Source organism: Phoenix dactylifera, chromosome 1 (genome assembly GCF_051530095.1).
Source record: "Phoenix dactylifera cultivar Ajwa chromosome 1, Ajwa_hap1_PhDact_Kaust_v1.1, whole genome shotgun sequence".
NCBI classification, from domain to species: Eukaryota; Viridiplantae; Streptophyta; class Magnoliopsida; order Arecales; family Arecaceae; genus Phoenix; species Phoenix dactylifera.
In genome coordinates, this window is record NC_143190.1 from 6,743,487 (window position 1) to 6,771,305 (window position 27,819).

The 27,819-nt window shown below is 36.5% G+C and overlaps 1 protein-coding gene across 3 annotated transcripts; it reads right to left on the bottom strand.

Annotated features, from left to right (window-relative positions):
- Positions 1-2,032: 2,032 nt before the first annotated feature.
- On the bottom strand, positions 2,033-21,390 carry POK2 (phragmoplast orienting kinesin 2). 3 transcript variants are annotated; one of them, XR_001879599.4, is made up of 39 exons: positions 21,157-21,390; positions 20,365-21,073; positions 17,630-17,785; positions 17,463-17,546; positions 17,198-17,317; positions 16,993-17,106; positions 16,755-16,847; positions 16,466-16,626; positions 16,295-16,369; positions 16,074-16,161; positions 15,933-15,991; positions 15,772-15,835; positions 15,586-15,651; positions 15,304-15,495; positions 14,881-14,985; positions 14,549-14,784; positions 14,394-14,463; positions 14,229-14,294; positions 14,086-14,145; positions 13,867-13,946; positions 13,685-13,769; positions 11,828-13,570; positions 11,222-11,650; positions 7,509-10,046; positions 7,314-7,421; positions 7,073-7,221; positions 6,899-6,986; positions 6,204-6,278; positions 5,845-6,087; positions 5,635-5,733; positions 5,232-5,306; positions 5,090-5,148; positions 4,874-4,985; positions 4,662-4,772; positions 4,392-4,562; positions 4,233-4,298; positions 4,037-4,156; positions 3,612-3,796; positions 2,033-2,659 (listed from the first exon to the last, which is right to left on the bottom strand). XR_001879599.4 is itself a non-coding variant. In XM_017843360.4 (38 exons), exons 2-38 carry the CDS (start codon positions 21,070-21,072, stop codon positions 3,665-3,667), a joined length of 9,000 nt encoding a protein of 2,999 aa, XP_017698849.2. In that variant the 5' UTR covers position 21,073; positions 21,157-21,390; the 3' UTR covers positions 3,493-3,664. The 3 variants fall into 3 exon arrangements, 1 of the variants encoding a protein (XP_017698849.2); XM_017843360.4 differs by lacking the exon at positions 2,033-2,659 and having other exon boundaries at positions 3,493-3,796; XR_015976848.1 differs by lacking the exons at positions 2,033-2,659; positions 3,612-3,796; positions 4,037-4,156; ... (6 more) ...; positions 5,635-5,733; positions 5,845-6,087 and having other exon boundaries at positions 7,095-7,221.
- Between the last annotated feature and the right edge of the window lie 6,429 nt (positions 21,391-27,819).

Here is a 27,819-nt window from a genome sequence, read left to right on the forward strand (position 1 = left end):
CTAGGGGAGAGCAACCTATTGTTGTATCCTGTTCTTCCATCACTAGCAATGTTTTAGTTTTCTGAAAATCAGCAATAACAAAGAGCATAGAAGGTTGCTTTAAAACAACAAACTAAACATACAAGTGAAGGAATAATTGCAAGATGAATAAGCCATATTGTTCATTGTTTGTTCTGTCTATATTTATGATTTAACTAACACTATCAATGCTGATACAAGTCTGGATAGAGAAGACAGAGGATTCTAGTTAGTTTGACAGCCAGTTGGGAAAAAGTATGTCAAATAACAAAATAAGATCCAAATGTAATATTTGTGGATGTCAGTTGTAATCTGATATAGGAATTCTAGGGAAGGATCCATAAAGCTGATCTTCCATAGGTGGTGCGAGGATTGATGGTTATGATCATGCTTCAATTCCATTGAATTCATATCGTAGATGTTAAATTAGCACAGTGAAAGGATTCCATTAATTGTAAGTCCCAAGCCAGGCTATTGCATGGCTTTTAGTTTGTACTTTCTCCTATAATTGAAGGGGAAAAAAAACAAAAAAGGAACATTGATCATGCATTCCATGTATGCTGTTGAGGTCTCCATGTTGTTGTGGATATGTTAAGCAAGCCTGTTGAGCATGTGCAAACCTATTTATTATGCATGGTAATAAGCATCTGCATCCTTCATAAGCTGTGCCAACAGGGTAACTACAAAGCAAGTGGATAATCACATATGATACTATCAGATGATAATAAAGATGGAAGAAAACCAAGTCTCTCACTATAAAATAATTTTTAAGAATCATAACAAATAAGATTGGTTTACAACATTTTTTCACATTATTTGTTAAATTTGTATTGAAATTTATTGAATGGATCTTACTTGAATAATTTGGCACTATTTTACATTTGTTTAGGTAGATCTTGTTTATGAAAAATACTTGATGTGCTGACATCTTACTGTTGGATCGATCTAAGATAGTTATGAACTTTGGGTAGGGCCTAACAACGAGGGGAGGCAATCGGTCCAGTCATGCTGGGTTTGGGTTGGTTTGAGCTAGTTTTAAGTCAAAATATCCTCAATTCATGCCAATTCCATTTATAAATGGGTTGGAAAATGTTAACCCATACCTAATTTATTTATTTTGCGTATACCCATAGCCTCTGACCAACCCATTTAAGTTTTTACTTGTCAGTTATATGTACAACTAAAGAATAACAACAATATGGTATCTAGAGATTACAAACAATGAAATTGCATATAACTTTAAATATACCAAATCATATTTAACTTAGAAAATTTTAGGACATATTATATTCATAAACTAATTAAGGAAAATATTAGCTAAAATAGAAATCCACATCCCAAAATCCCATGATCTGTCCTACCCATCACGCTTTACAACACATTTTTTTATTAAACCGGACCATATAAAAAAATTAGAGAAGGATGAACTAAGTTGGGTATGGTCTTGGAATTAGTTGTTTTTTGACAGGGTCAAGTCGGGTGATCCAAGTATTTGGAGCTTAAACTCAAACCCACCCATTTAGACTTGGACTGATTTAGGGTTGATCCAAAACTAACCTGATTTTAAAAAACCTCACCAAATCGGGTCAAATTTTGCCGCCTCTACGGCTACAACCAGGCTAATTGGAACTAGCATAACCATGACTCAAAGCCTAACTTTTTTTTTCTTTTTGCCACAATTTAGACAAACCCAACCCATTGATTTGGTTTTATCATAATTCTTTGGACCCAATGATCATTCAAACTAGGTAAGGTCATGCACAATCCGAAACCAACTCAATGCATTTCGATCTGCATAGTGACGGATCTAGGTTTAGGTCCAGATAAAAAACATCAGTTGTTTGCTATATAGAAAGAAAACCAATAATGACAAATTTTGAAAAGGTCTCAATGGGGATTTATGCTATGTGATTGACAAGAACACAACTCAATCTGGATCGAACCTTCAGTCTATAAATAAATAGTCTTGGTATCTTATCTATGGCAATGTGGCGGACAATAAGGGGTTTATGGATTTCTTTATCTTTTTTTTTTGGAGAAAAAGATAGGCAATCAGCCCATCAGACATTTCATTGAGAATATGGAATGTACATAGCTTTTAATAAGGCAGGAAAAAAAAAGAGAGATAACATCCTGTTGATATTTCTCAGATAGCAGTCCTCTCCTATATTTCCCACCAAACAACCGTACCCAAAATGTCCCATCCAAATCTAGACTTCCTCGTTATTCTCTTGTGCCTCCAAACACCCCAAAGTAGCCAAGGATCCTACCCAACCTCTCTACTTAACTCTGACTTTGAGGTGACTCCAAATGTACTCAGAGAAAAAGAGCAGTGAAGAAAGATGTGAGAAGCTGTATCTGAGGCAGAATAGCAAAGAACACATTCTGAAGGAGCCAGCCAAGATCTCTAAACCAACTTATCAGCTGTAAGAATCTTTCCTTTAGAATTATCCCCAAAACACCTTGACCTTCTCTGACACCTGAACTTTCCAACTAACCGAAGTGAAAGCCTCTAGTTTGCCTCCAAAGTTCAAAAAATTGTTGTTCACTGTAAAGACACCATGAGACCCTCTCCAAATCACTGAATCCTTAGCTTTCGAAGGAGATACAAGAGTATGCAAATCCAAAGATCACCATACACCTGCAACAAATCCCAACAACATTTCTCCTAAGAAACAGTATCCAGTGGAAACCATCATCAGTTAGAAAACAATAAAAAACAACAGTATGCAGGGTTAGAAACCAATCTGAAAAAAATTCAAAATCTCTCAAAAAGAAAAGTTTTAGTTTGATCTATCCGTTTTGAAGTCCAAATGATGGAATTTGGTTTTGATTTATTGGTGCACCGCATCCTCTATGGGATAGCGCTACCTCGTAGAGCTTGGGAAATAGCTCGATTTTTTTTATAAAAAAAAAATATCTTAATTGAGCATCATATATCTAAGTTATGGTCGTCTGAAGTTTGACAGATAATCCAGTTTCCCGATATAATGGATCTTACTCCTAGACTCTATCTGATCCTCCCATAGTGGTTAAAATAGTCTACATCTAATGATCCTTTTGGATCAAGTAATGATAATATAGAATTCAAGAAGGATTAAATTCTGTCATTACAATTTGTGAGGAGCGGAGGGCCGAGCGCAAGTAGAGCTACTCTCGGCCCGTGGAAGTAATACCTTTAAATGCACCCGAGTCCAAAGTTGTCTGGCACCACATGGGTGCTTCTTCTGTCTTTTTTTTTTTTTTTTGGCCTTTCCCCCTTTTTTTTATTTTATCTATTTGCAGTAGGACCATTTGCCTCTTTTATTGTACAAAAAATCTACATTATGCATGGATGTTTGATTTAGATGATAAAGATTGGTGGTCTGGATGGACATTCGTTTTCATAGGCATTTCCTTCCCATGCTTTTCATTTTCCGCATCTTTGTGTATGCTAAAACAGTGTAACATTTGTCCACTACAAATACACCAGAGTTAAAATGAATATAATTGCATTGCTTTATAATGTAGGAAGGAATATGAACAAATTGCAGAAGAATCAGCAAAGTCATTTGACCAGCTAATCTTCCTTAACAACTTGACCATCAGAGTACCTTAATTCGTTAGCTAACTGCTAACATGTATAAGTATAACATTTGTTTGCCCGTCATGAAGACGATAAAGATGGAGACGACTCTGATGTGCTTGATGGTAGAAAGTTCTTGTCTGTATTCAAGCGAAATGGTGATGATTGTTGCCCAAGCTCCAACAGCCGAATCTTTTCGCATAATATTTTACACTGCAAAAGAAGCATCCTCAATGTCAGTGTAAATTGTAATTGCATAACCATATATTATAGCTGACAAAACAAAGCACCCTATCCCCTCAAGATATGCACCAATTCAAAAGCCCATTGACATTTGAAACCAAAGCATCTTGTCATTACTCCAAAGTTCATCTGGTGATTCTAGTGCCTTCTATTACATTCTACATAGCTTTGAACTAAACTGTGAATTTTGTGTGGTAGAGAACCAGTCACCTTTAGTTTCAAATATTCCGCTTCATTTTCCAGTTTTCTAATACGATCCTTTATTTGGTCTAGTGCATCTTGTGCTGCCAAGGGGCTTATATCGGAAGCAGACTGTGTCAGTCCAGCAACCTGAAATACCATTTGCATTAGATACAGAAAACTGGAAATCATTGGCCATTAAACATTAAAGAGTCCTGATTATAACCTTCAAAATGCTGGTACATAAGCTCGATAGCTTTTGGGCCAATTGAATTCTGTCCTCTTCACTATCCTGTCATATGTGCACCAAATTCTCATTTTTCTTGAACATAAAAAGAATCCTATCTGCTGGTTTAACTTAGTCAATCCACCAGAATAGACATACCTGTAGTTTCTTCCTCAACTGCTCCTCCTCGTCTATGTCAACATATGGGTTCTTTCCACAAGAAGCTCGATAGCGAGCAAGCTCTTCTTCCACACGTGAAAGGACTGCTTCAAATCGATGCAACTTTGCATTTAGGTCTTCATTCTGTAATCTTAAGAGTCTGTTCTCTTCCTGTCACATTTGGTGAAATAAATTTCATTAAAAAAAAATGAAGCTGAAATATGTATATGGAATATCCAATCTATAAATTCTGAGTTCCTTATATCCTGCCTTAATTTTTGCATGGTGATGAATGCGCTGCTGGATATTCTGTTGGCTGGAGAGCTTTTTCACTTCATCTTCAAGTTCCATGGTCATCTTCTTGTAGTTCACATTCTCCACCTACAAAATTGTATAAGTTGACAGTATAGATTTTTTAAAAATGAAAAAACTTCAACAAGAGGGGGCTAAAATGCTTAAATTCATGGAAGTAACTTCGAGACCTTCAACATTTCATTTTCAGTGCTAATGAACTGGTCCCGCTGATGAAGTTTCTCCACTGTGACACGTGCAGCTACCAATTCTTTGTGTCTTTGATTTATTTCATCCAACCAGCTACAGAATTAACATGAAAGAAACTTAAAATTATACGAGCCAGATACACACAATAATTGCTATAAAATTTCAAGGAGGTAGTTGTTGACTGAAGATGCATCTACCTTTGCCTCTCTGCAATGAATTCGTGAAGCTGCTTCCTCAGCTTGATTACCTCTTGTTCCTTTAAAAATAAATTCCTAAAGTCAACAGCATGAAAAAAAAAAAGATTTTTTTAAGATAACGCGTCTCTGATATGAAATAAACCTTTTCTTGCAATTCATCACCATCATGGCGAGTTGTCTTCTTTACCTTGAGAGTTTGATGGTTATCTAATAATGACTAGCATCAAAACGACAAAGATGGTAAGTAAAATGAGAACACTTCAAAAATTATATGTACAACATGAATAGTATGAATACGCTACAGACTGCAAATTAACACAATTTGAAGTTACTTATAATCCATATTATAACAGAAGTGAAGAGAATATAGAATGGACTAACAAAGATAAAGCGACATGAAAATTAGATATAAGTTGGAGATTCCACAATTCCTAATAGAAAAGATTTAATAACATTTTTAATTGAATCCTCGCTAATGCATAGATCATCAAGACAAATATACCAACAAAGATTACCAGATATGAGAAAAAGTTTGATAGTCTTACTGCATAATTTGTCATGTCCAACTTAACTCCTAGCAGATCCCGGATAACATCATGAGTCATGCTCTCTGCTGCTGCCAGTCGTGTGTTCAGCATGAAGATCTGGGGAAAGAGCAAGGATCCCATTGGAAGGCAGGTAACTCATGTTTTTCTTTTTTTCCTGATAGACAACATTGAAGCATAAATGATTTCAAATTGAAAGAAATACTACACCTCCTTCTGTCGGCTTGCAGCTAAGGCTTCAAGCTCGCCTATTCGATGCCTTGCTGCAATCAGGTCCTCATCCTTCTCCGAATTCATTTGCTGTACCAGTCCCAAGCCAATACATTTAAATGGGGAACCTGATCCCCTGGACTTTGGGGCACTTTTTTCTGATTTTGCTGACATGAAGCTTGTAGCGTTGAAGGAGGCAGGATCAGTCTTAACTTGTTGTGCCATGGCTTCCAATTCCTTAAACTGGAACAAAGTTTCACATTTTATCAGTTATGAAAAGTAATTACACAATTACTGCTTGTCATTTTGGGATATCACACATATGGAATTATAATCCGCATGACTCTGGCAAAGAATACCTTCTGTTTATACTCTCTTGCTTGTGCCTCTGCATGCATGTTAAGCTCAGATATGTGTGCTTTGCATTGGACAATCTGTAGGAAAACAGGAAATCTAGGAATCAATACATGAAACTATTTTATTAAGCACCTTCTTTTTATGTTGTCATGCTCATTCTCTGAGAGCTCTTTGGTGTGGACATTTAAAAAGGAAATGTTATTCACTTCATTGAATCTACCAAAGCCAAATAATTCATTTTTCCATTTCAAAGGGTTCAAATTATTTGCACTATGCACATGAATAATAAAAATATAGTAATACTACCTAAATTTTATAAAAAATAACAAAATGTGGAAAGAAGATCAGATTGATGGTACTGCTTCCACTAGCAGCACTACAATGGAGATGAACAGGGTGGAGGCACATGGGCTCTACCCTAGCAGTTTGCATCGTTATAATAGAGATAGATGACCTGGTTTTAAAAACACTCGCTGCCACCCAGATTGATGATAAAAGAATGACACTGTGCACTTAAACACAATGAAGTGAACTCAGAAATTAGATTCATTGATGATAAAAGAATGAGACTGATGTACACTTAAACATGATGAAGTGAATTCAGAAATTAGATTCAGCTTTCTGTTTTAACTGCCATAAATAAGATTTCTTAAAAAGGCTGTATCATATTTTTATAATTTGTATACAAAAGTCACACCTCTGCATCCTTTTCTGCAACTTCCTTCTGAAGAATTTGTATATTCCGCAAGGCCTCTTCTAGCTCGGTTATTTTCTGTTTAAGGTGCCTGCAGAGAAAGCAAAAGCCAGCAAATTACTCTGATGCCTCAAGGCTTCACTGACATAGGACAAGAAATATTATAAACATACAAACCTTGTTGGGTCATTATTGTCACCTGTTGTATTCCAAATATTACTAGAGGCAGGTACTGTCAGCATTTGACATCTCACTGCCTGAAGTTCCATTTCTAATTCTTCTCTCTGCAATCGTTGTCTCTCAGCTTCTGCTTTTACAATATCCACCTTTCAGAAGCAATAAGTGTGTTCAGTTGTAAAATGAAAACTTGATGAAAGAGAGACTGAAAATATAGTTGAAAAGATTCAGTACAGCTCACCTTGTTTTCCAATGCATATACAGTGCATTCAAGCTCCTCAACAGATCTCTCCAATAGCTTGGCCTCCTCTTCTTTTTCTTCAGCATAAGCCTTCTTTGCTTCTGCTAACTATAGCAAAAATAAAAGGAATAAACAAAAGAAACAACAACTGTATCACAGTTTCAGAAAACTAGATGGTGATTAGGTTCCAGGCACCTGATGAGCTTCTGTAGCGATAGCTTCATTTTCTTCAACAAGAGCTTGTGCCATTTTCAGCTTCTCTTTCAGGTCAAGAACCTCAGAATCAAGATGATCCCTGTCATCTGCAAGTTTAGTCATGTCATTCTGCAACTCTTCAAGCAAATGACTCCTTTGGCCAAGCAAAGAGCTCATTTCAAGTAGCCCTTCCTCTAATCTTTCAGTAGCCTTAATTTTCTCTCTTAACTCTTCATCTGTAGAATTCTTTATCCCTATAATGTTTTCCAGTTCGGCTTTTAACCCAAGGTTCTCAGTAGAAACTAACTTCAATTTACCAAGTTTCTCAACAAGCTCTAACTCAAGAGCAGATATTTTCTCATTTTTTTCAAGTAGTTCAGCTTCCAGCACCCGTCCATGAGCAGTGGCCTCATCAAGTTCACATGATTTTGATGCCAGTTCCTCTTCTACAGATTCCAATGCAGTAGCCATCTCTTCAAGTTCATCTTTTTGGTCCTTTGCAATAGATGCTGACTCCTGCAATAAGCTCAGATCAAATAGCAGGCCTTTTAAGACTTCATCCTTCCGCATCAACTCAGACTTTAGATAAGAAATCTCAGACATTAGTTTTTCAATTGAGAGCTCGAAGAAATTTAACTCATCAACAAACTTTGATGCTGCTTCTTTGTGCTCAAAATTTTCTTGATCCATTCTATCCATCATGAGAACAATTCGGTCATCTATCAAATCGAACATCCTGTCCGCAATGATGTCTATTGATTGAGCCAAATCAAAACCACTCTTAAGCCTGAACCCAAGCACCGCAATGATTTCATCTTTCTTGGTCATAAATGCCCTTACTTCATTTTGCAACAAATCATTCTCAGATTTCATAAACTTTGCTTGCTCAATTTGAACTTTAGTCGTCTCAGTTTTCAAATCAAGTTCCTTAGATATGATAGAATGTGAATGAAGTACCTTCTGAAGTTCTGTATTTTTCCTGTCTAAATCTGTTTGCAGATTTGTAATGTAGGTCTCCAAAGAGAAAATTCTGTCCTGTAACCTGTGATTTTCCTGATTGATAGCATTTATACGGCTAAGAGAAGTTGCGAATCCTGTTTCCTTCTCCTGCAAATGTTCAGTCACTCTGAAATGGTCTTCCTTCATCTTCAGTAGGTCATTTCTCAGCTTTTCATTTTCCAGAAGCAAAAAATGAATTTCACTACTTTTCTGATCCCTGTCTATGTTATTTAGAATCATTTCCATCTTAATTTTATCAATGATTATGATGAAACTGTCTCTCTGGCTTTCCAAGTCAGTTATCTGTGAAGCCATATGATCAATTTCCTCCATATTGTGCTCCATCTCTGATTGCACAACAAGTAGCTCAATATCTTTTGCAAACAAATTAATCACAACAGACTCAGTTCGACAACTGATGAGAATCCTGTACAGTTCAAATTCTTTGATAGATCCCATGTTGCTGGACTTCAGAGCTTCTAGTTTCAATTGACACTCAGGATGGGAATCACCCGCAAGCAGAGGCAACTCTTCAAGGAGTGAGTCCCTAAACATTTCATTAATACCCTGGACACTGTCTAGCATTCTTGATGCATTCTCCAATTGTTTATATAGTTCTTCTTTTTCCCTCAATGTTTTATCCTGAACTGATTTTGCTGTTAGGGCATTTCTGTTTTTAGCCTCCAACTCCTTCACCAAAATAGCAAGTTCAGTGCCCATAGAATTTGACCTAGCCAACATTGATTCTTCTAGCAATTGTAAATGCAAAATTTTCTTTTCAAATGAACTTAGCCTTGCTCTAAACTCTGTTGTTTCATCTTCTTTCTTTGCAATGCGGCTAAAACTCTTATTGATGTCCACAAGTAACTTGCCCTTGAGAATGCTGCACATTTCAAGTTCTTTTTTTGCTTTGATATTATGTTCTCTCAGGTCAGCAATTACAGAATTAGATTCAGACAGCCCACGATGAAGAAAATCATTTTCAGCATTCAGCCCAGTTAATCTCTCTAACAAAATTCCCATGTGACAAAGATGCAACACAGACACAGCACAATCTCTTCCAATAATCTCTGACCAAATTTCTTCCAACCAAGTCCTTGATGACTGTGCAAAGTGTTGAACCTGAGCCTTGAGCCATTCAAGATCACAGACTAGAAATTTGAATTTTTCTGTGAAAGCCATCTGTAGATGCTTAAAACTATCCATAAGCTCCAGAACGAAATTATTTGCTTCCATAAGGTTTGACTGGAAATTCTTCTCCATGAAGTTATATTCCTGTTCCTGCGTATGAATTGAAGATTGCAGAATTTGTACCTTATTCAATAAACTATTCCTTTCATAGTTTAATGTAGTTTCAATTTCCTGATGTCTTTCTATATCAAATTTTGCAATTTCATTTGCTTGCATCAGTGCATTGATCGTAACATCAGCATCTCTCATGGTTTCTTGTGCTTCCTCAATCTTTGTGAGAAGAACGGAAGCCTCAATTGTCTTTTGGGCAGCAACAGCTTTTGCATCCTTGATCTCAAGCTCAAGTGCCTGGAATGAACAATTATAGGGTAAATAATTCATGAATGCTTGTGAGATGATGAACGTAACAACATGGATGAAAAGATAAGAGATAGCATTTGCCAGAAAACTAAACTGAAATTCATCTCATAAGTGACAGAGATACTGGTTCTACATGTAACATATATCAAACTTCAGGGAGGGATCAGAATTTTTTTAAATCCTATACAGTAATTACTCATCCATTGTGTTTTTCTGTCCTCAAGTTGAATAACAGAGACAAGTTAAGCATTTCATCATGATGTCACATTGCTGTTATGTTCAAGCAAGGAAAAAGTATTACTTTGTGAGAGAAACATCCCACAACTTGGCTAAGATTAAGGAATATATAGGGCTGGAAATGGGCCCGAATTACCCATTTGGGCTAAAAATTGGGATGGTCCGAACATGATTGAAGTTTAATCATTCAATCTTTCATACTGTAGCTTCATGTAAGCAACCATCTGATGATCAAAAATATGTTTATGAGAAAAGCAAATTGATAACACAATTGGAAATGGCATTCCTATTTTCTAAGCAATTCACAAACAAGTACCTAAATTTGGGCTCCATTTCAGGCCTAAGTTTGGGCTAGGTTCGGGCTTGAATTCAGGCTCTGTTTCGGGCCTTGTCCAGGCTCAAGCTCTAGCCGGGCCCAGGCCAGGCCAATGATATATATGAGCCCAACCTGAAAAATATATGGGCTCTATATTTAAGCCCAAACTCGGTCCAATTTTTTTGAGCCTAGCCCATAGCCCGACCCGAAGTCAGCCTGGCTCGATGGCCTTGGGTCAGCCTGGACCCACTTCCAGCCCAAGAATATAGGTTTATTAGATCGCTACCACCTAATAAAGATTACAAAAAGTGTAGAATTTATTGTATCATTTGATACTTTTAATGAGTAATAAGTTGCCCAACTAGTCAAACTAAGAATTCTTGCTTGAGTTTTGAAACAAAAAAAAAAAAAGATAACTATGAATCAATAATGCCTCTTTGAGAAGCCAACTAAAACATATATGGAAAAAATGTTCTTAGAATGTCATTATAAACATAATACCTCATATGGATGTTAGAAGCATAGTATATACAATACTGCACACAGTAATTGTTTATAATGTCATAGATTGGAACAATAGCATGTGAACTAGAAGCTATAACTCTTATACCTCTTTGGCTTTGCACCAACATTCACTAGATGCTATTGCATTTGCCTTAACTGCTTGCAGTTTATCTTCCAACTCCTGCAAGCGAAGGTCAAACTGTATTTCTTTATCACTAATATCTGATTTCAATCGAAATACTTCATCAATAAGATGCTCGATGCTTGTCCGGCCTTGTTTCTCAGATTTCTTAATCTCGTCTTTTTCATTTAGTAGTTTAGTCATTTGAACCTGCACTTCCTGTAGTCTGTCAAGTGCAGACTCTAATTCCTTCCTTAGGAGGAGAATGGTTGTCTCTCTATCAGAATCATCTTTTAAAACCATTCTACACTCAGACTCATTTGCATTCTTGCCAATTGCACTCCCTGTGCTACATCCAGACATACATCCAGCATTATGTTTCATGTTGCTGTTAACAACTCGATTTGATTCAATCTGCAAGACACAATAGACATTTGGTTAACAAAACCAATTTTTAGGGATGAGTTAAAATTTTAATTAAGATATAATAAAGCATCTGGACAGATAAATGCTAGGAACTTACTGACAAGAGGAGTCAGACAGGTTCACATGGTTCAGCTTGATTATCAAATAACAAGAGCATTAGCTTACCCGGTCCTCGGAGCTGTTGCCTGCCCCTTCATCAGAGTTCTTCCCAGAGTCATGTACTTCTGCAAGGCCATCAGCCAGATCAACACTATCTCTCATACAAGCATGCAGCATACTCACTCCCAGTTCAAACTCATTTATCACCCTCTTTGCTTTTGAAAGATCTTCTACAATTTTAGACAAAGCAACTTCTTCCTCTTCCTTTTTTAGGCATTCCAAAGCTTGAGGTTGCTCCCTCTCCTGGACATGTCTTAGTATTTCAGCAATTTTTCCCTGAGACTTTTCTAGCTGCCAGCTGAGATCTTGAATTTGTTTTTCTGCATCAGCATGCAAAGACATTTGACATTGTAAAAGACAATCCTTCTGCAACATCATTTCTGTGGATTCATCGAGCAGAAGTTTTACATGCTCAAGTTCCTGGAGGTGCGCTGTGTTTATCTTGGATAATCTGTTCACTATTATGAAGGCAACAGTTGAACAAACCTCGGCTTTCCTAATCTGTTCCTTTTGAAGTTTAATATTATTCTCTAAATCAATTATTAAAGAAGTCTTTTCCGATAACTGTGATGTCAATTGAAGAATTTCTCTTTCTTTATCCATGCTTTCCTGCTGCTGTGCTTCAGTTATAGCCAGTGTTGCTCCTCTTAAGGACCTCAACTTCCACTCCATATCGCATCTTACATTCTGTGCATCTTCCAAACAATTCTGAAGTTCTTCAATCAACATATCTTTCTGAGAAAGTCTCTCTATCATTCTCTCAACCTTCTCACAGATCCAACTTCGTTGTGGAAAGGACTCTGAAATAGAAGCAACCTGTTCAGAAGCTTCCTCAAGAGCTGTATTTCCATCAGTAAGAATATCCGCAATCTCATAAGCTAATCTTTCCCAGTCATTGGTCATGGATCTTAGATCCCTGTCTTTCTCTTCAACCAGTTCACACAGCCTTTCATTTTCCTGCTTCACCAAGCATAGGCTTTCATGAAGATCTTTGATCTCCCTTTCCAGTACCACCATGCTCTGTTTAGCCATTAACTCATTTCTGTTACTATCATCGACCTGTTGTTGAAGTGCCATAAGTTCCTCTTGCAAGCATACGATCACTTCAGCTGTCTCCACCTCAACCTGTCTACGGACTTCATCCATTTCTTGCTCAAGAGATGTCTGAGATGCCTGATCACCTTGGTACCTCATGTTCAGATTCCTTGCTTTTTCAAGGGAATTTTGCATCTTTTTAAGCTTCACCTGCAAAGGGGAGTCCTCATTTTCAACATGTTTAAAAGGCTGATCTGTAAGCTCTTCATTTGCAAAGTATAGTTTCTCTTTCCCTTCAAAATGATCATCAAGCTTCTTTCTCAATGTAGAGATCTCCTGCTCCTGATTCTTTAGTAACTCTGTGTAATGATTATTGTTATCCCTTTGTTTCTCCAGCTCATTTATCAAAAGGACATGTTGGGATTCTTGAGCTTCAATGACAGATCTTGCATCTTTTAGTTCATTACTTATATCTTCATGCTGTTTGCTGATCTGCAAAATCCTTCCATTTGCTGTTATAAGTTGATCATTTGCATGAGTAGCCCTCTTCTCAACCTCTACACGAGATGACTTCTCTTCACCTAGAATTGTTTTAAGTATATCCAACTCCAGCTGTAAGTTCAAAATCTCTTCAGCATGCTTCATTTCAAGTGGGCATTGTACCCTATTTCCATGAGCCTGAGCGTTTGTTTGGGTTGATTCTGAACATGATGCCTGAAATATTTTAGAAACATTCAGACTTACCCTTGCCTATAAAATGCATGATATACAAGTAAAAGAATGAAAAATGACAATCTCAGCAGCCAATTTTAGTTTAGTTGTGCATACGATATTCCGACTATTGACAATAACATGTTGAGCATTGCTTGTAGACTTGATGTTGTTTACTTCAGTGTGCAGATTGCTTATCTCCCTGCCAAAGAGAGCGTTGATCAATTTAGTGAGAAAAAGAACACAGATAATTGCTGCATTAACTGAAAACGATACAAAAATTTAGAGGCAACAATTACCTCGTAAGTTTTTCATTTAGTTCTAAGCAAGATTTCAGGTCAATCCTGCAATTTTCTAACTCTTGACAGGTCTTCTTTAGCTGAAAATGAACAAATATTATTTGGTTAAAAAATAAAAAGATCACACGGCATGATAAAGAATCTGCATTTTTTGCTTTCTTGGAAAAACAAATACACAATCTGCATTTTTTGCTTTCTTGGAAGTCAAACAAATAATACCTCTATAGATAAAGCTTCTTTTTCTCTGGCCAAACTATCCAGTTGAGGTTGTCCAGCCTCCTGGACCATCACAAGATTTTAGTAAACATGTAAAGAGAAGATCAAGAAAAATCAAGAAAGTGTGTGTGGCTCATAAACCAAACCTTTGGTTCCAAATCTAACTTATGGTGCTGCACATGTTCAGACTTTCCATCAAGGTCATGTAAGAGCTGTAGAGACATGGCATTACCAAACATTTAATATTTCAGAAAGAAGATTATTTGCATGAACAGGAAACTATGATTGGATAACTAGAAATTTATGGATACCTGATTGCGTAACTCTGATACTTCGGTTAATAAAAGCTCTCTTTCTCCTTCTTCATAGAAATCTTGGTACCTGTAACACAAGCATAGTGTGAAAGCTATGAGTACATCAGAAAGTTGGTATAATACAGGCTGAACCTATTACTTCAGATGTTTACTTTCTGAGTTGATCCAAGAGCCTGATATTCTCCAATGCAAAGCGAGTCACTTCTGGATTCCTATCCACTCTTGCACAAAGCAACTGTACTTGTTCGGATAAAGCATTATTTTCTTCCTGTAAATATGAGTCTGTTGTCACCACGCCCTTCAGAAGGTTCTCCAATCTGTGAATCTTATCCTCCCGAAATTTTAGCATCATCTTAGTGCACCGAGTATCCTCCTCTCTTTGACGAACCTGCCGAACAATATCAGCAAATATATGCTACAAAGAAAACCTTGCTGCAGATTGCAGCAAAACTTTGATTCCACTTTTAATTTATTAAGGAGTTACCAAGCGGTTCAACTGTTCAATTTCAGCTTCAAGTTGTTTGATAGCATTGTCTGCCATTTTTTCTCTTCGCAGTGCACCGGCCAATGTTGCTTCCAGTGATTTCAACTGCAGCATATCAAAAAGCTCTCTCTGTCTTATTCTAAATATAATGTCAAAGCCTTGCTCATATTGAATGATCAGAAGAAAAATTCATCCAACTCAACAAATTTCCAAGACCTTTTCAGAAAGAAAGAAGGCATTTAGACAAAGACCTCACAAGCAGCAATTCATTCACCAAGTTAGTATTCTTAATACAATGTTACATGCAATTGCCATGACAAGCATACATCTCTTTGATGCAGAAAACTCAAAGTCTAGTGCATATTAAACAACCAAGGTTGCTTCATTTTTTATAGCAATTGAGTTCTAAGATAAGCAGCATACCTGTTTAGTTGAAACTCTTATAATGTGCAAAGTTTCATCGTGGTGGAGCTCATTGGCATCCACTTCAGCCACTCCCTCCAATTTTTCAACATCAGAAGCATCACAAGCTTCATTCTCAAAATCTTCAAATACTGCCTTACGAAATGATAGCGATCTTGAGACTTTTTGATGCTTAAGGACTGAGAGCTCCTCCTGATTCAAGATCCTCAATTTTAACTTTTGGTTTACAAGAAAGATTGATTTTTTAAAAACATAAAAAACCGTTTCAAGATTTTATACAACCTTCAGCAAACGTATTTGACTTTGCAAAGCTATAATATCTCCTGAAGCATCTTCATTCACAACGGCCTACATGTGAAGGACAGAAACCCAATTTGTAAGAAAGCCAAATAAGCCAGATTGAGTACATTTTAATCAAATCAAACAAGAGTACAAACCCAAGCATTTCATAATTAAAATAGCAATTACATTGTTTTGAATGAGCCTTGACCGCTGAGCAAATTTGAGGGTACTTAGTGTTTCACTAGCAGAGCTTCAAGACAAGATGAAGGGGATCGATATGTATTATAGACATCAAGAAGAATTTTACCGAAGAAAATAATGCAGCAATGGTAGGCAAGACCACATACCAGATCGAAGGACTGATGTTTGCAATGATCATGGTTTTCGAGTTGCCACCAAGAGAGTCCTGCGACAGAATAAACATACGTGGCCTCAGAGAGAGTGGTAAGATGACAAAAAAGGAGTGAATAACTGAAATAGGTACCGACCTGGAGAAGAAATGTCAGCCTTGAATCCCTGTATGGAACGTGTCTTTGCTTCCCATGTGCCACATCAGCTAGAACCATTATTACATGACTGAAATCCATAAATACAATAAGATTATCAGGGACCCAGAAACAAGGACTTTTATAACTGATGCATAAAGTAGAGACCATTATGTGAAATGGACAAGAAAACTATTTTTGGATAAAGATTGCAGCATAAATACCCAAGTGTCGACAATGATTTATTAATGTTTGCAGCTTCCTTAAGACGCTCGCCTTCAGCACCTGATGTCTTTTGCCTGTTTCAAATGCATAATATGTATCAAAATGTCTAGCCTTACATGAATTATCCAAAGGCAATTAATTTCTACAACTTTACCATTGTAATTGTTTACCTTTCTGAACCAGCTAGATCCACAAGGTTCAGCCTTGCAAAACGTAAGTTACTGGTTGAATCTTTTTCCCATCTACTCTCAATGACACATGTAAAAACACTGTGAGAACGGCTGCTCTCACGGTTCATGTTCGTTGCCGCCACCTTCCTATTTGCAGCACCCTAATATAAAGGTTTACAAGGGAAAAAGAGATGCAGGATTGTTGATTAAAGTTAAATGATTTTTGAAAGATAAGAACCAATTAATAGCCCCAAGACAACAGGATATGAGGATCAGAAATATGGTTTACCTGAATAAGAAGCTTAAGAATATCATTTACATTCTCAACTTCAAATTCGGTGAGATTTTCAACATACACGCCCTTCCGTATATCTTCTCGTAACTGCTCATCATATGCCATGTTTTAAAGAAATTATATTATATATGAAGAAGAAAAGATGAAAAAGGTTGAAAACAGTCAGCAAAACATTTAGGTGGAAGCATAGAAAGAACTATAAATGCTGAAAAAACAGAAAAAGAGAGCTTACAAGAAGATTGGTAGACAAAGGGTCAAAAAGATCGGTGATTTGTTCATTGTAAATCTCTAGGAAGGAACACCTGCAATTGTATTTAAGTTTCTCGTCCCTCCTGCTTTCCTCTTCCTACAACAAATAGGAAAAAATATAGGCATGGTTGAGATCCGTGTGAATTTAGACAGGTCAACACATTTCAACATCACATGTAACACTTTACCGCTCTGATTCTTGCAAACAAGAATTCAAATATCCGTGGCGTCATCCCACGATCTGGGCTAGGACTCCCTTCCAATTCGTTAATCTCACCGAGCATTGTATATGTCTTCCCACTCCCCGTCTACAGTCAGAGACAAATGTGAAATATCATTACCAGTGAGTACTGATGCTGTGAGAAGTTATACCATGCTAAGCTGTAACAGTTCAAGAAAGGCCATGAAATGAGCAATTGCTGAGGAAATGTATAAACAGAAGTCTAAGAATACCTGACCATATGCAAAAATGCAACTATTGTAACCAGACATACAGTTCTCAACCATTGGCAGACCAGCCACCCGAAAAAGCATCTCCTGCATACAGATATCAAGAACCAAATCGGTTGACAAAAAAGCTGGAATGCTTGAGTTTGCTTCTTAGATGCAGAAACACGGACCTGATTTATTGTTTCACATGCTACATAGTCAAAAGTAAATCTGGTCTCTGGTTGTCCAATCCAAGTAATACTCTGCGCACTCTCTTGCTTCAGGCATCTGTGGTACCCTTGTAAGCTTTGCTCTGTGCTATTGAGAGGACGGACACGGATCACAACCTACAAATATCAAATTAATGTTTAGTGATGCCTATGCCTCATCCATTTTGATTTTCTAAATTGTACTTTTTCCTATTGGGCATGCTGCTTACAAAGGAAAGGTCCAATATCCTTACTATAAAGATGATAGTGACTAATTGCCAATCTTGCCTAGCAATCGGCATGATTGCCAAGTAGCCAGTCATCCCAAAGAGCTCAACACCTAACTAAATACCTAACGCGGGAAACTTGTGTACATTAAATAATTTTTTAAAAATATATAGAAATAAGCTAACATGTCAAATTTAAGATTTTAAAAATCAGTTCCGGTATTAATTGGGTCCCCTGGATAGATCTTCACTTTTGGCGGTTTCACTAGGAATCTCAGAGATTGAATAAAATGTCCGAATAAAATTCAATAAAATCGAAAAAATGTAACTTTCAGCTGATGTAAGTAGAAATTCTCTTTTTTCAGGTGTCAATAAGAGCCATACTATGTCATGCATGTCCAGTCTAAGTATCAACACTCCAGATATCATAAAAGAATGAGTTCACCATGTAACAAAGACTCTAGATCAACAAAATTGGTGCATATTTTGGGGAATGGAACTTCTAGAAAAGAAAGAGATTAAAGGAGGAAAGCAGAAATTCAATCTTTGGGCACATGTATTCTATTGGGAGCCTCTAGGGTTCCCTATAAAACTAATATAGGATAATTTTAGGGGACCAACTAGATTTATATCTTGTTTACGAAATCAGGGAGTACTATTGCAAGAAAAAATCATTGATGGATGGAACAAAGAACAGGATATTTGGTATATGCCCTGTATGCCAACATTTTGGAGGAGATTCCCATGCACAGTCATGACGTATCCCAGATCTGATTCATAAGAGTTTCTTCCCTAGCAAGCCTCACAAGTGATCTCCCATTGGTTCTTCACAAACCTCAGTTAATGTTGGGTTTATCTTCCATTCAATAAATGGAGTACAAAGAGCTTCCATAGTGGACTGAAAACACTTGAACTCTTTATGTTGGAGAACCACAAAAGTATTGTCCGTGTTTTGATATATGTCCTCTGTTCGCATTCTATCTCCACTTGTCCTCCTCTCTATATCTCTTTTGGAGGGTAAGGGGAAAATGACCTCCAAGATTCAAAACCTCAACCACCTCTGATCCTCCGTATACACCAGGATCATGTGACCGCTGTGGCAGTTGCCCAATTCCTTTTTGACTAATAGATTATTATTGATCTTATTGAGAGAAAAATGGACATACTGCACTATGATCTTATTTACATTGGTTGTTGAATGGTCTTGCCAACAAACAATCACGAGATTGATTCAAGATAGATATTTGGAAACTATTGATCACAAATGATAGCCTCAGTTTGACACTAGCACCACTAAATGCAGCCAATATCTTTGAGGTGGATAAATGAAGCATGAAATGATTTCATAACAACTGGGAGACTGGAATCTTCTACCTGGAGCGGATGCTCACTCCAAAATCTTGCTTGTTCTTTGACATCATCTTCCTAATACTTCCAACCACAAACTCAAGCAAGCATCAGAAATCGTTATCACAAATCGTTATAACATTTCCTCCTTAAACTGTATACACAAAATCACTTACAAAGAATAAAAAATGTAACCAACAAATAATTCAATTTTAAATTAACATAATATTCAAAGTTAATTAGTGTAAATGAGAGAATTACTTTCCCACTCTTGCACAAGCTCCCAACTAAACCTATGTTGGAAGTTCATTTTGTCTAAGGCTAGGACAAGAAGTTGAACGGCGACTACTGTGAATTTTGTCCATAAATAGTTTTGACCTCAATTGGAACGCACGAACAAGGTAAATGTAAACTTAGCTCTGGTATTTTCTTTCTTTCTTAGAGAGGGAGCCAATAAGGGATTAAGGAGCAAGGCTAGGGAAGCAGAGCTCTTAGAATTTATAGGGATGTGCAAACACCTAGGAAGCATTTATGGAAATAATAGTATATAAACTTCTCTTTTGGATACTGTATTGTTAGAGATTTAGAGAATGAAAAGGGGAGGAGGGAGTACAGTTGATATTAGACTAAAATTGACTATTTAGTGACAAGGAAAGGTAATTGGATAAAAAGGGGCTTGAGTCATTAATAAGTAGGCAAGGAAGCAATAACAATATCCAAAATCAAGTATGGCACCCCACTTGGTGTTATGTGCATTATGATGTCTGACTAAGAACTGCTCACATGATATAAAATAGAAATGCATACTTCTAATTTCAATGCCTGCTTTCTGCTAAAATTATCATCCATTTAGATTTCAGATTGTATTTTAAATTAACTTATAGCAGGATACATATATGTGGCACAACTGATATTTGTAATTAAGGTATAGCTTTGATATTAAATAGAAATGCATACTTCTTCTAATTTGGACACTTGCTTCTTTTTTTTTTAATGTATCAACTATTCAGATTTCAGATTATATTTTAAATTAACTAATTAACTTATAACAGGATACATATATGTGGCTACTGATATTTGCATTTACCATATATTTTTAAGAGTGAAAGTGAAATAGGTTAAAGAAACTTGAGGAATTATTACCTGTACATTATTGTCCATCCAGAAGGAGGGGTCCTCTTTAAGTTCAAAACGAGGCACTTCAGCTGTATTAACAACTGTTGGTGGCGTGGATGAAATCGGAATCCCTTTTGATGCCATGGAGAAGCTCATCATCCGATTCCCCAAGCCCATAGGAGGGCGGGAGCCGCTGAACCCAGAGTAAGTAGGCTTTGTAACACTCTTGGTTGGTGTGCTCTGAGTGGAACTGCTATCGGAGTGGACCGACGAAGCCTTCCCAGCCACCCGATACGAACGAGGAGTCCCATAACTGCCCCCAATTCCCAAGCTTGGGCCACGGCTCAGGGGCGGCAGCTGGCTGGGACCTTGGTGGCTCAACTCATCACCATTCTCCGCACCATTTGCCCCATGCTCACCCTTCGCGACCCAACCAAATCTATTCCTGGCTGCTGCTGGCTTCTCGGGAGTACGAAACGGAAAGTGCTGCGAATCAGATCCCTTTATCTGGTTCTTCGAAGGGGTAGTCTCCGTCTTCCTCTTCAAAATCGTTCGTTGATCTGCCCCCGGCTTAGGGTTTTGCACACATTCTTGAATCGCGTTGAGAGGATCCCTGGACGGATCGGAGTCCACCTGAGAAGCCGTGGACTCCGATCCACCAACCGGAACGTTCTCATTGTTTCCTTCCTGGAACTTCCCGGAATTTCGACGAAATATCCTCAGATCCCTCAGCATTCTACAGGAAAATCTCAAAGAAGATCAAGAAATGATCAAAAAAAAAACCTAGCAGAAATAAAAATAACTGTAGTCAAAAATTACCTGAACGAGGAATTCAAGAACAAGATCCTGAGCGGACGAAGCCCTGAAATCCTGAATGAGGAATTCAAGAACAAGATCTGAGATCAGATTACTAGGGTTTCTTGTTGAGGAGATCCACGGATCTCATCAGGTTTGGGTGAAGAAACCCTGGAACGGGCAGGAGAGAACGGGATCTATGTCTCGGTCTCGTCAAAAAATGGAAGCCCCCGCTTTCTCTGTGCTCTCTTTTAGCTCACTATGGGAAGAGAGCGAGACTATTGGAATTTTAAACTTAGACGAAGGGTTTCAGGAGATGGACGGCTGCGATTTGATGGGATTTAAAATTGAAGGTGCCGGGTCCCTACGGCCCGGTGCGGGGATTTGAAATTGAGGGTACTTCGGGAAGGATGGGATTTTTTTTTCCGTTTTTTTTTATGTTAGAAGAGATGCCTTGTCCAACGGCTACATCGAGTTTGTCGTTTGAGTTTTTGTTAAGAATACTCCATCTGTTCGTGATGCACTCCTCGTCTGTGTGATTGCATCTTTCCAACAGGTAAATAATACAAGAGTGTAGGGTTATTGAGAAGGAGTATTTTTAACCTTTTCAAATTTATTCCGGTCCGTGCGCTATGGATTGCCCTTCTGTATTAAGCAAAATACAAATAGGCCCAAGTCAGACCTTTTGGCTTGCTTTTGTTCAAACAAGGATATTATGTGCCTTTTTCTGTTGGTGGTTACATTTATGCAATGATTTGTATCTAGATATAAATTATGCCACTGTACTTGTTAATGATACTAGTCATTGTTTGATTTAGGACAAATTCGGCTGTGAGCTAATGAATTGTCCTAGAGTCCTCTAATTCTCGACATATATTAAAAAAGAGCTATTTTTTATTGTAACATTGAATTAAAACTCTTTGAGTACCATGACATTGGTGAGGCTCCTTTCTAGCACATTGTTACGTCCAAAACTGCAACAGTTGGTGTGATCCTAAATAAACATACCATATTTTGATTGTAAGCTTGGGGGAGAGGAATTGACATATGCACATGCCATGATTTTTCCCAAAAAAAGAGGAAAAGCTTAATCATTTGACAAGATTTATTATCCATGATCTCTATAAGTTCTAACATATAGACGTCAAACTCTAGTAGGTGCAATATTGCCCACACAACATTTGGAATCTAGCTAAAAACATCTTTCAAAGTAATCAACAAAAAAGATTGTATTACCCTCAAGCCTATATTTTGTATTTGGTGTTTGGAATAAATGTTTGTGTCTCCACCCATGAATGATAACTTTCCAAGACCATTTACAAAATCATATTCTAGGCTAAGTAGCAATTAGGTCTGTTCATCTTCATGCACTATTTGAAATCTAACTTTAATCAGGCACATGCAATGTACATTTAAAGGAAGAGAGAAGCAAAAGCAAGTGATAGGACTTGAGCCCATCATAATTCTTATTATACTTATTAAAATCTACGGATCTAATTGTCTTTTCTATCCTCCCTTCAATTTATCAAGGTAATAAATTTTGAAGTAATATAGGTAGAATTTGAAGCCAATCAATTGTGAGAACTGCAGTAACTTCACCATTTGATCTAGTTAACCCTTATGATTTTTGGAAAAAGTAAAAGCAAGAAAAATTTGTTTCACCTTTTTAATAAAAAATTTGGAAATCAAATCTTTCTAGCCCCCCCTCTCTTTTCCTTGGTTCCTAAATCCCTTTTCTCCACTATGTAGATCACCACTTTCCTTTTCTTTTATTAATAGCATAATGATTTGCGGCTACCATTACCTTCATGGCCTACTAGCACTTTCCTCTCCGAACTTTTCTCCTCTCTATTGTTCCTAAACATTGTTTTATTATTCATATCCTTGCCAATCTCTTTTTTATTATTATTGTCATTGCTACCACTATTATTTTCATCTCTACAATCTCCATCTTCACCACCACCTTGGCCCCCTCCCCTTTCCTCTTCACTCTCCCCCTCCTCTTTGTTGGCCCTAAGCTTGTTCTCCTTATCCAAATCAACCAAATCACAATCATCCTTTGTGTTATCCTCTTGAGATCATCATTATCACCATCACTACCATCTCAAATCCCTCCTTTCTCTCCTCCATTCTCTTCTTTTATGCCACACTTAACTCCTACCATCCCCTTATCTCTAACCCAAGAACCCTCATTTCTTATGTGGCTTTGCTCCACTCCACTGTTTCCACCACTAATGAATAACTATTACTTAAGGAACACAAAGGAGGTGATCAAGAAAATTGACAGAACTTGCAGAGACTTAGTCATTTTCATGTCATCTAATTTTTGTTATATATACAAAATGAAAATAGTTTATCACAAAATGTACTGGGCATTAAAAAAAAAAGAGAATGATTGTCATGGATTTAACTTGTGCTTAAATCATCTTGATTGCACCTAGTAGATGTCACATGTATTTGCTTAATTTAGGCAACAAGGCTCTTGATTTGAGCTCTTATACTTACATGCTAGCATTGTCCAACTCAAGAAATTATTTGATTGTAGAACTTTGTTTAATTCCATCTACATGTCTACTATGTGGCAATGCTTAACCCTTTTAACTTAATTCAACCTGTTGTAGATCGAGACAAGTTTAATAAAATGTCTAGACTCGAATATAGATTTTTGATCCACGTAATAAGAATATCGGATTCGGGTTACAACTTTTGACCTATCTTGTATCCCACCCAATCTGTATCTGGTCTGACCAACCCTAGTTGCCACCCATAATGTGTACATCATACCATAATTTTTCTTTCAGATGTTATGTATCAAATAAATAAACTAAGCAAATCTCGTGAATCTACAAAACCGTCTATTGAAACTTTCAAAACCAACTTTACCACCTCTTAGACTCCAAATACTGTGTTTTTAGCCTTCACCTTAGCCAATAAAGGTCTATCTTATTCTTAAGGATGGTGATAGCTTGTGATCAATCTCTCTACATAATTCTTATTATCACTATTAAAAAGTTGCAGGTTTCATTGTCTTTTCTTTTCTTTTTCCTTTTTTTTTTTTGTTTTCAAACTAGAGAAAGAAAGGAAAAGAGATCAACTTACATTATAATTACCCAAGCCTAAATACTTGGAGATGGATCAACTAAAGCATGAATTTAGAATCTTTGATTGGTGTGACCATTTAGACAATATAGTTCAAATATTCCTTTATACATTTTCCTCCCCATCTACCCAAAATTGTGTTAGGTTAAGTGAAGTGAACCCTATCTTCTATCATTTTATATCTTATATTCTTCATCAACCTCCATACGGTGAACATGCGTGACGGTAAAAACAACTTTTGATTCATTATCCATTTTAATCATTGTACTTAAAATTATTTGATTCTACAGCCATTACTTGTGAGATTGCTTTAAACTTCCAATTCAAGTAGCCCCTCCTCTCCAAGAAAGTTCATTTTAGTGGGATACCTTGGCATAGGCAACTAGTAGGCTTTGGTCTCCTTTATTGACAAATACAACAAACAAATGTCTTTGTAACCAAGAGTGGCATATGATACTGTCCATAACATCAAAAAGACTTCTTCTACCATCAATCTTCAATGGGTTTATACCTAGCAAATTTTTATGAATTGATTTCAACTTCAGTGCAAATTTGTTCTTCTTCTTTCTTTTTTTTTTTGTTGTCCTCCCACTAATACTTGTAGGGGCCATTTGGTGTGGGGTCATCATCCCAAGATTAAGGGTGATATGGTAGAGGTGCTGAGATCACCGTGTTTAGTTGCACCACAGTGATCCTATATGGCAGCGATCTCAAAATACCTCAACTTTTCAAATCACCACCTAACCTAATGATGGGATACTCATCCTTCAAATCGAATATCCAAGATCATCCTAAAATTTGAGGACAAAAATGCCCCTCAATCTAGCAAAAAAAATTGGTATATTAATATACAATTAATAGATTATATCAATATATAATATAATATAATATTATATTGTATTACATATATTGTGTTTATGATATATTATATTATAATATATTATTAACCATATTATTGCCATATTATTATTTAAAGATAAATTTAAATGATAATAGAGATATATTATTGTGCTTTATGTTTATATAATGAAATCATTTAATATATTATTCTATTTACTTTTTTTCCTAATCAAATAAATATTAGTATTAAAAATAATATACTATAAGCATAAATAAAAAATATTAATTCTATAATAACAATTAATATATCTTTATCTGATTAGTAATTTATTGGATTAATAAATATATTTTTATGAAATATATCGAAGGCAGTTTTGATATATATGGTTAGTGATTTTGGATCCGTATGGAATACGAAATAGAGTACTTGTGGATAGCCGGAGATCTTTATTCACTCAAACATAGCATGCCAAACATGGTGATCTTAAATTATCAAAGATTAAATCACCTCAAATAAGGATTATCAGAAATCTAAGATCACCTCGGTGATCCTATTTGGGTCACCGAACACCAACATATGGTTGTGACTTTTAACAATCCTTGGAAGTCTATACTTAGCAACAACATTTCTCGTGGAATCCAAAATTTTGATTTCTTATGTAGATTAACAAAATATTCTATACATTATTGAAGATTTGTCATCATTGACTTTGCTTGTTCTTTGGCGTGAGAAAAGGCTATATTTTACATGAGCAGTTGAAAGATAGTTTTAATTAATGAGGTCACATGATCGGCAACATTTTTTTTGAGATTAAAAAGGATCAATTCCCACCATTTTTTTACTCTATTTCGATCCCACCTTTAGGGGGCTAACTTCAACTAGAATTGAATCCCCAACTTCTTGCATGAGTGATAAGAATTCTTACTCTCCATGAAAGTAAATTATGTGACCCTGTAACATGGCTTTGCTCCACTCACCTTACTCTATCACACAAGTGTAATTTGTAATGTTGTTATTACATAGCCAACAGAATGTTAGGGTCATGCAACTTTAAAATCCGACATGTGTTGGTCTTGAAAATATATGATTTTTTTTTACAAGAAACATGTTTCAAGCTGCCATCTAATTTGTTGAATAGTAAATTTAAATATACATAAGATTTGAAAGCCAAGTCATTGATTTTAATTATCAATATTTTATCAACTGATTTTTTTTTGGTAAAATTATCAACTGAATTAATTAGCACTTCTAAATCATGATGTTTATGAAACAAATGATGAATGTTATCTGGATCCTGACACTGTTAATGGAGGAAGCAAAAAGACCAAAATATTCTTGATTCAGAAAGACTAGATCTTGGCGTTCATGCGATCTCAAAGTGCTCCATTGTTTATAATTTATCCACCTACATATATCTTAAAGTGCTAAGCCTACCATCATTCATCCACTTGCATATATCTCAAAACTCTCCATTCTCTGTCATCCATCCACTACACAAATCTCAAAGCACTTTATCCTTTGTCATCCATCCACTTGCATAGATCTCAAAAAATTCTTTATCATCCATTCTCCAGCACAAATCTCAAAGCAATCTATTCTCCAACATCATCCACTTGCACAGCTCTTAAAGCATCATATTCTATATCGTTCATCCACCTACACAACTCTTAAAATGCTGCATCCTCTATTATCCATCCACATGCACAAATTTTAAAGCATACCACCCTTTCTCAACCCACCACATGCATAGATCTCAAAGCACTCTTTCTCTATTATTCATTCTTCTGCACATATTTTATAGCACTCTATTCTCTATCTTCCATTCACTAGTACAGATGTCAAAGCATTTTATGCTCTATCATCCATCAACTTGCATAGATCTCAAAGCACTCTATCCTCTCTCATCTATCCACCTGCATGGATTTCTAAGCACTCTGTCCTCTATTATCCATCCACTTGTACATATCTCAAAGCACTCCATCTTCTATTATTTATCGACCTGCATAGATCTCAAAGTACTTATCTTCTATCATTCATCCGTCTGCATATATCTCAAAGCGCTCCATCCTCTACCATCTATCCTCCTGCACAGATCTTAAAGTGCTCCATCCTCTGATGCCAATCCACCTACACAGATCTTAAAGCCCTTTATTCTCTATCGTCCATTCACTTGCACAAATGTCAAAGCATTGTATCCTTTATTATACATCCACCCGTATAGATATCAAAGCACTCCATCCTCTATTATCCATCCGTCCTGCACAAATCTCAAAGCGCTCATCCTCTATCATTCATATGCCTGTATATATCTCAAAGCAATTCATCCTTTATCATCCGTCTACCTATACATATTCTAAAATAATTTATCCTTTATCATGCATCTGCTGCACAAATCTCAAAAGCACTCGCAAATCTCAAAGCATTTTATCTTTTATCAATTATTTACTTGCATAGACCTCATTGCAATACGCTACACATGCATAAATCTTAAAGCATTTAATCCGTTTGCGGTCATCCTTTTGTGTGAAAGATACAATTCGAACCCATAGACGGTTGGGCACGTTTAATGATTTAGAAGTTCTCTACTTTGCTAATTGATATTTTTTAAAGTTTTGGGGCCTAAATATAAATGGTGCAGATTCCGCTAATTTTACCATCAGTTAATTCAGCTCCAAGGAACCGCCGATGGATATGTTACCCTATAATCGGAAAAGACTCATAAAAGACTATAAAACTAATATTGTATT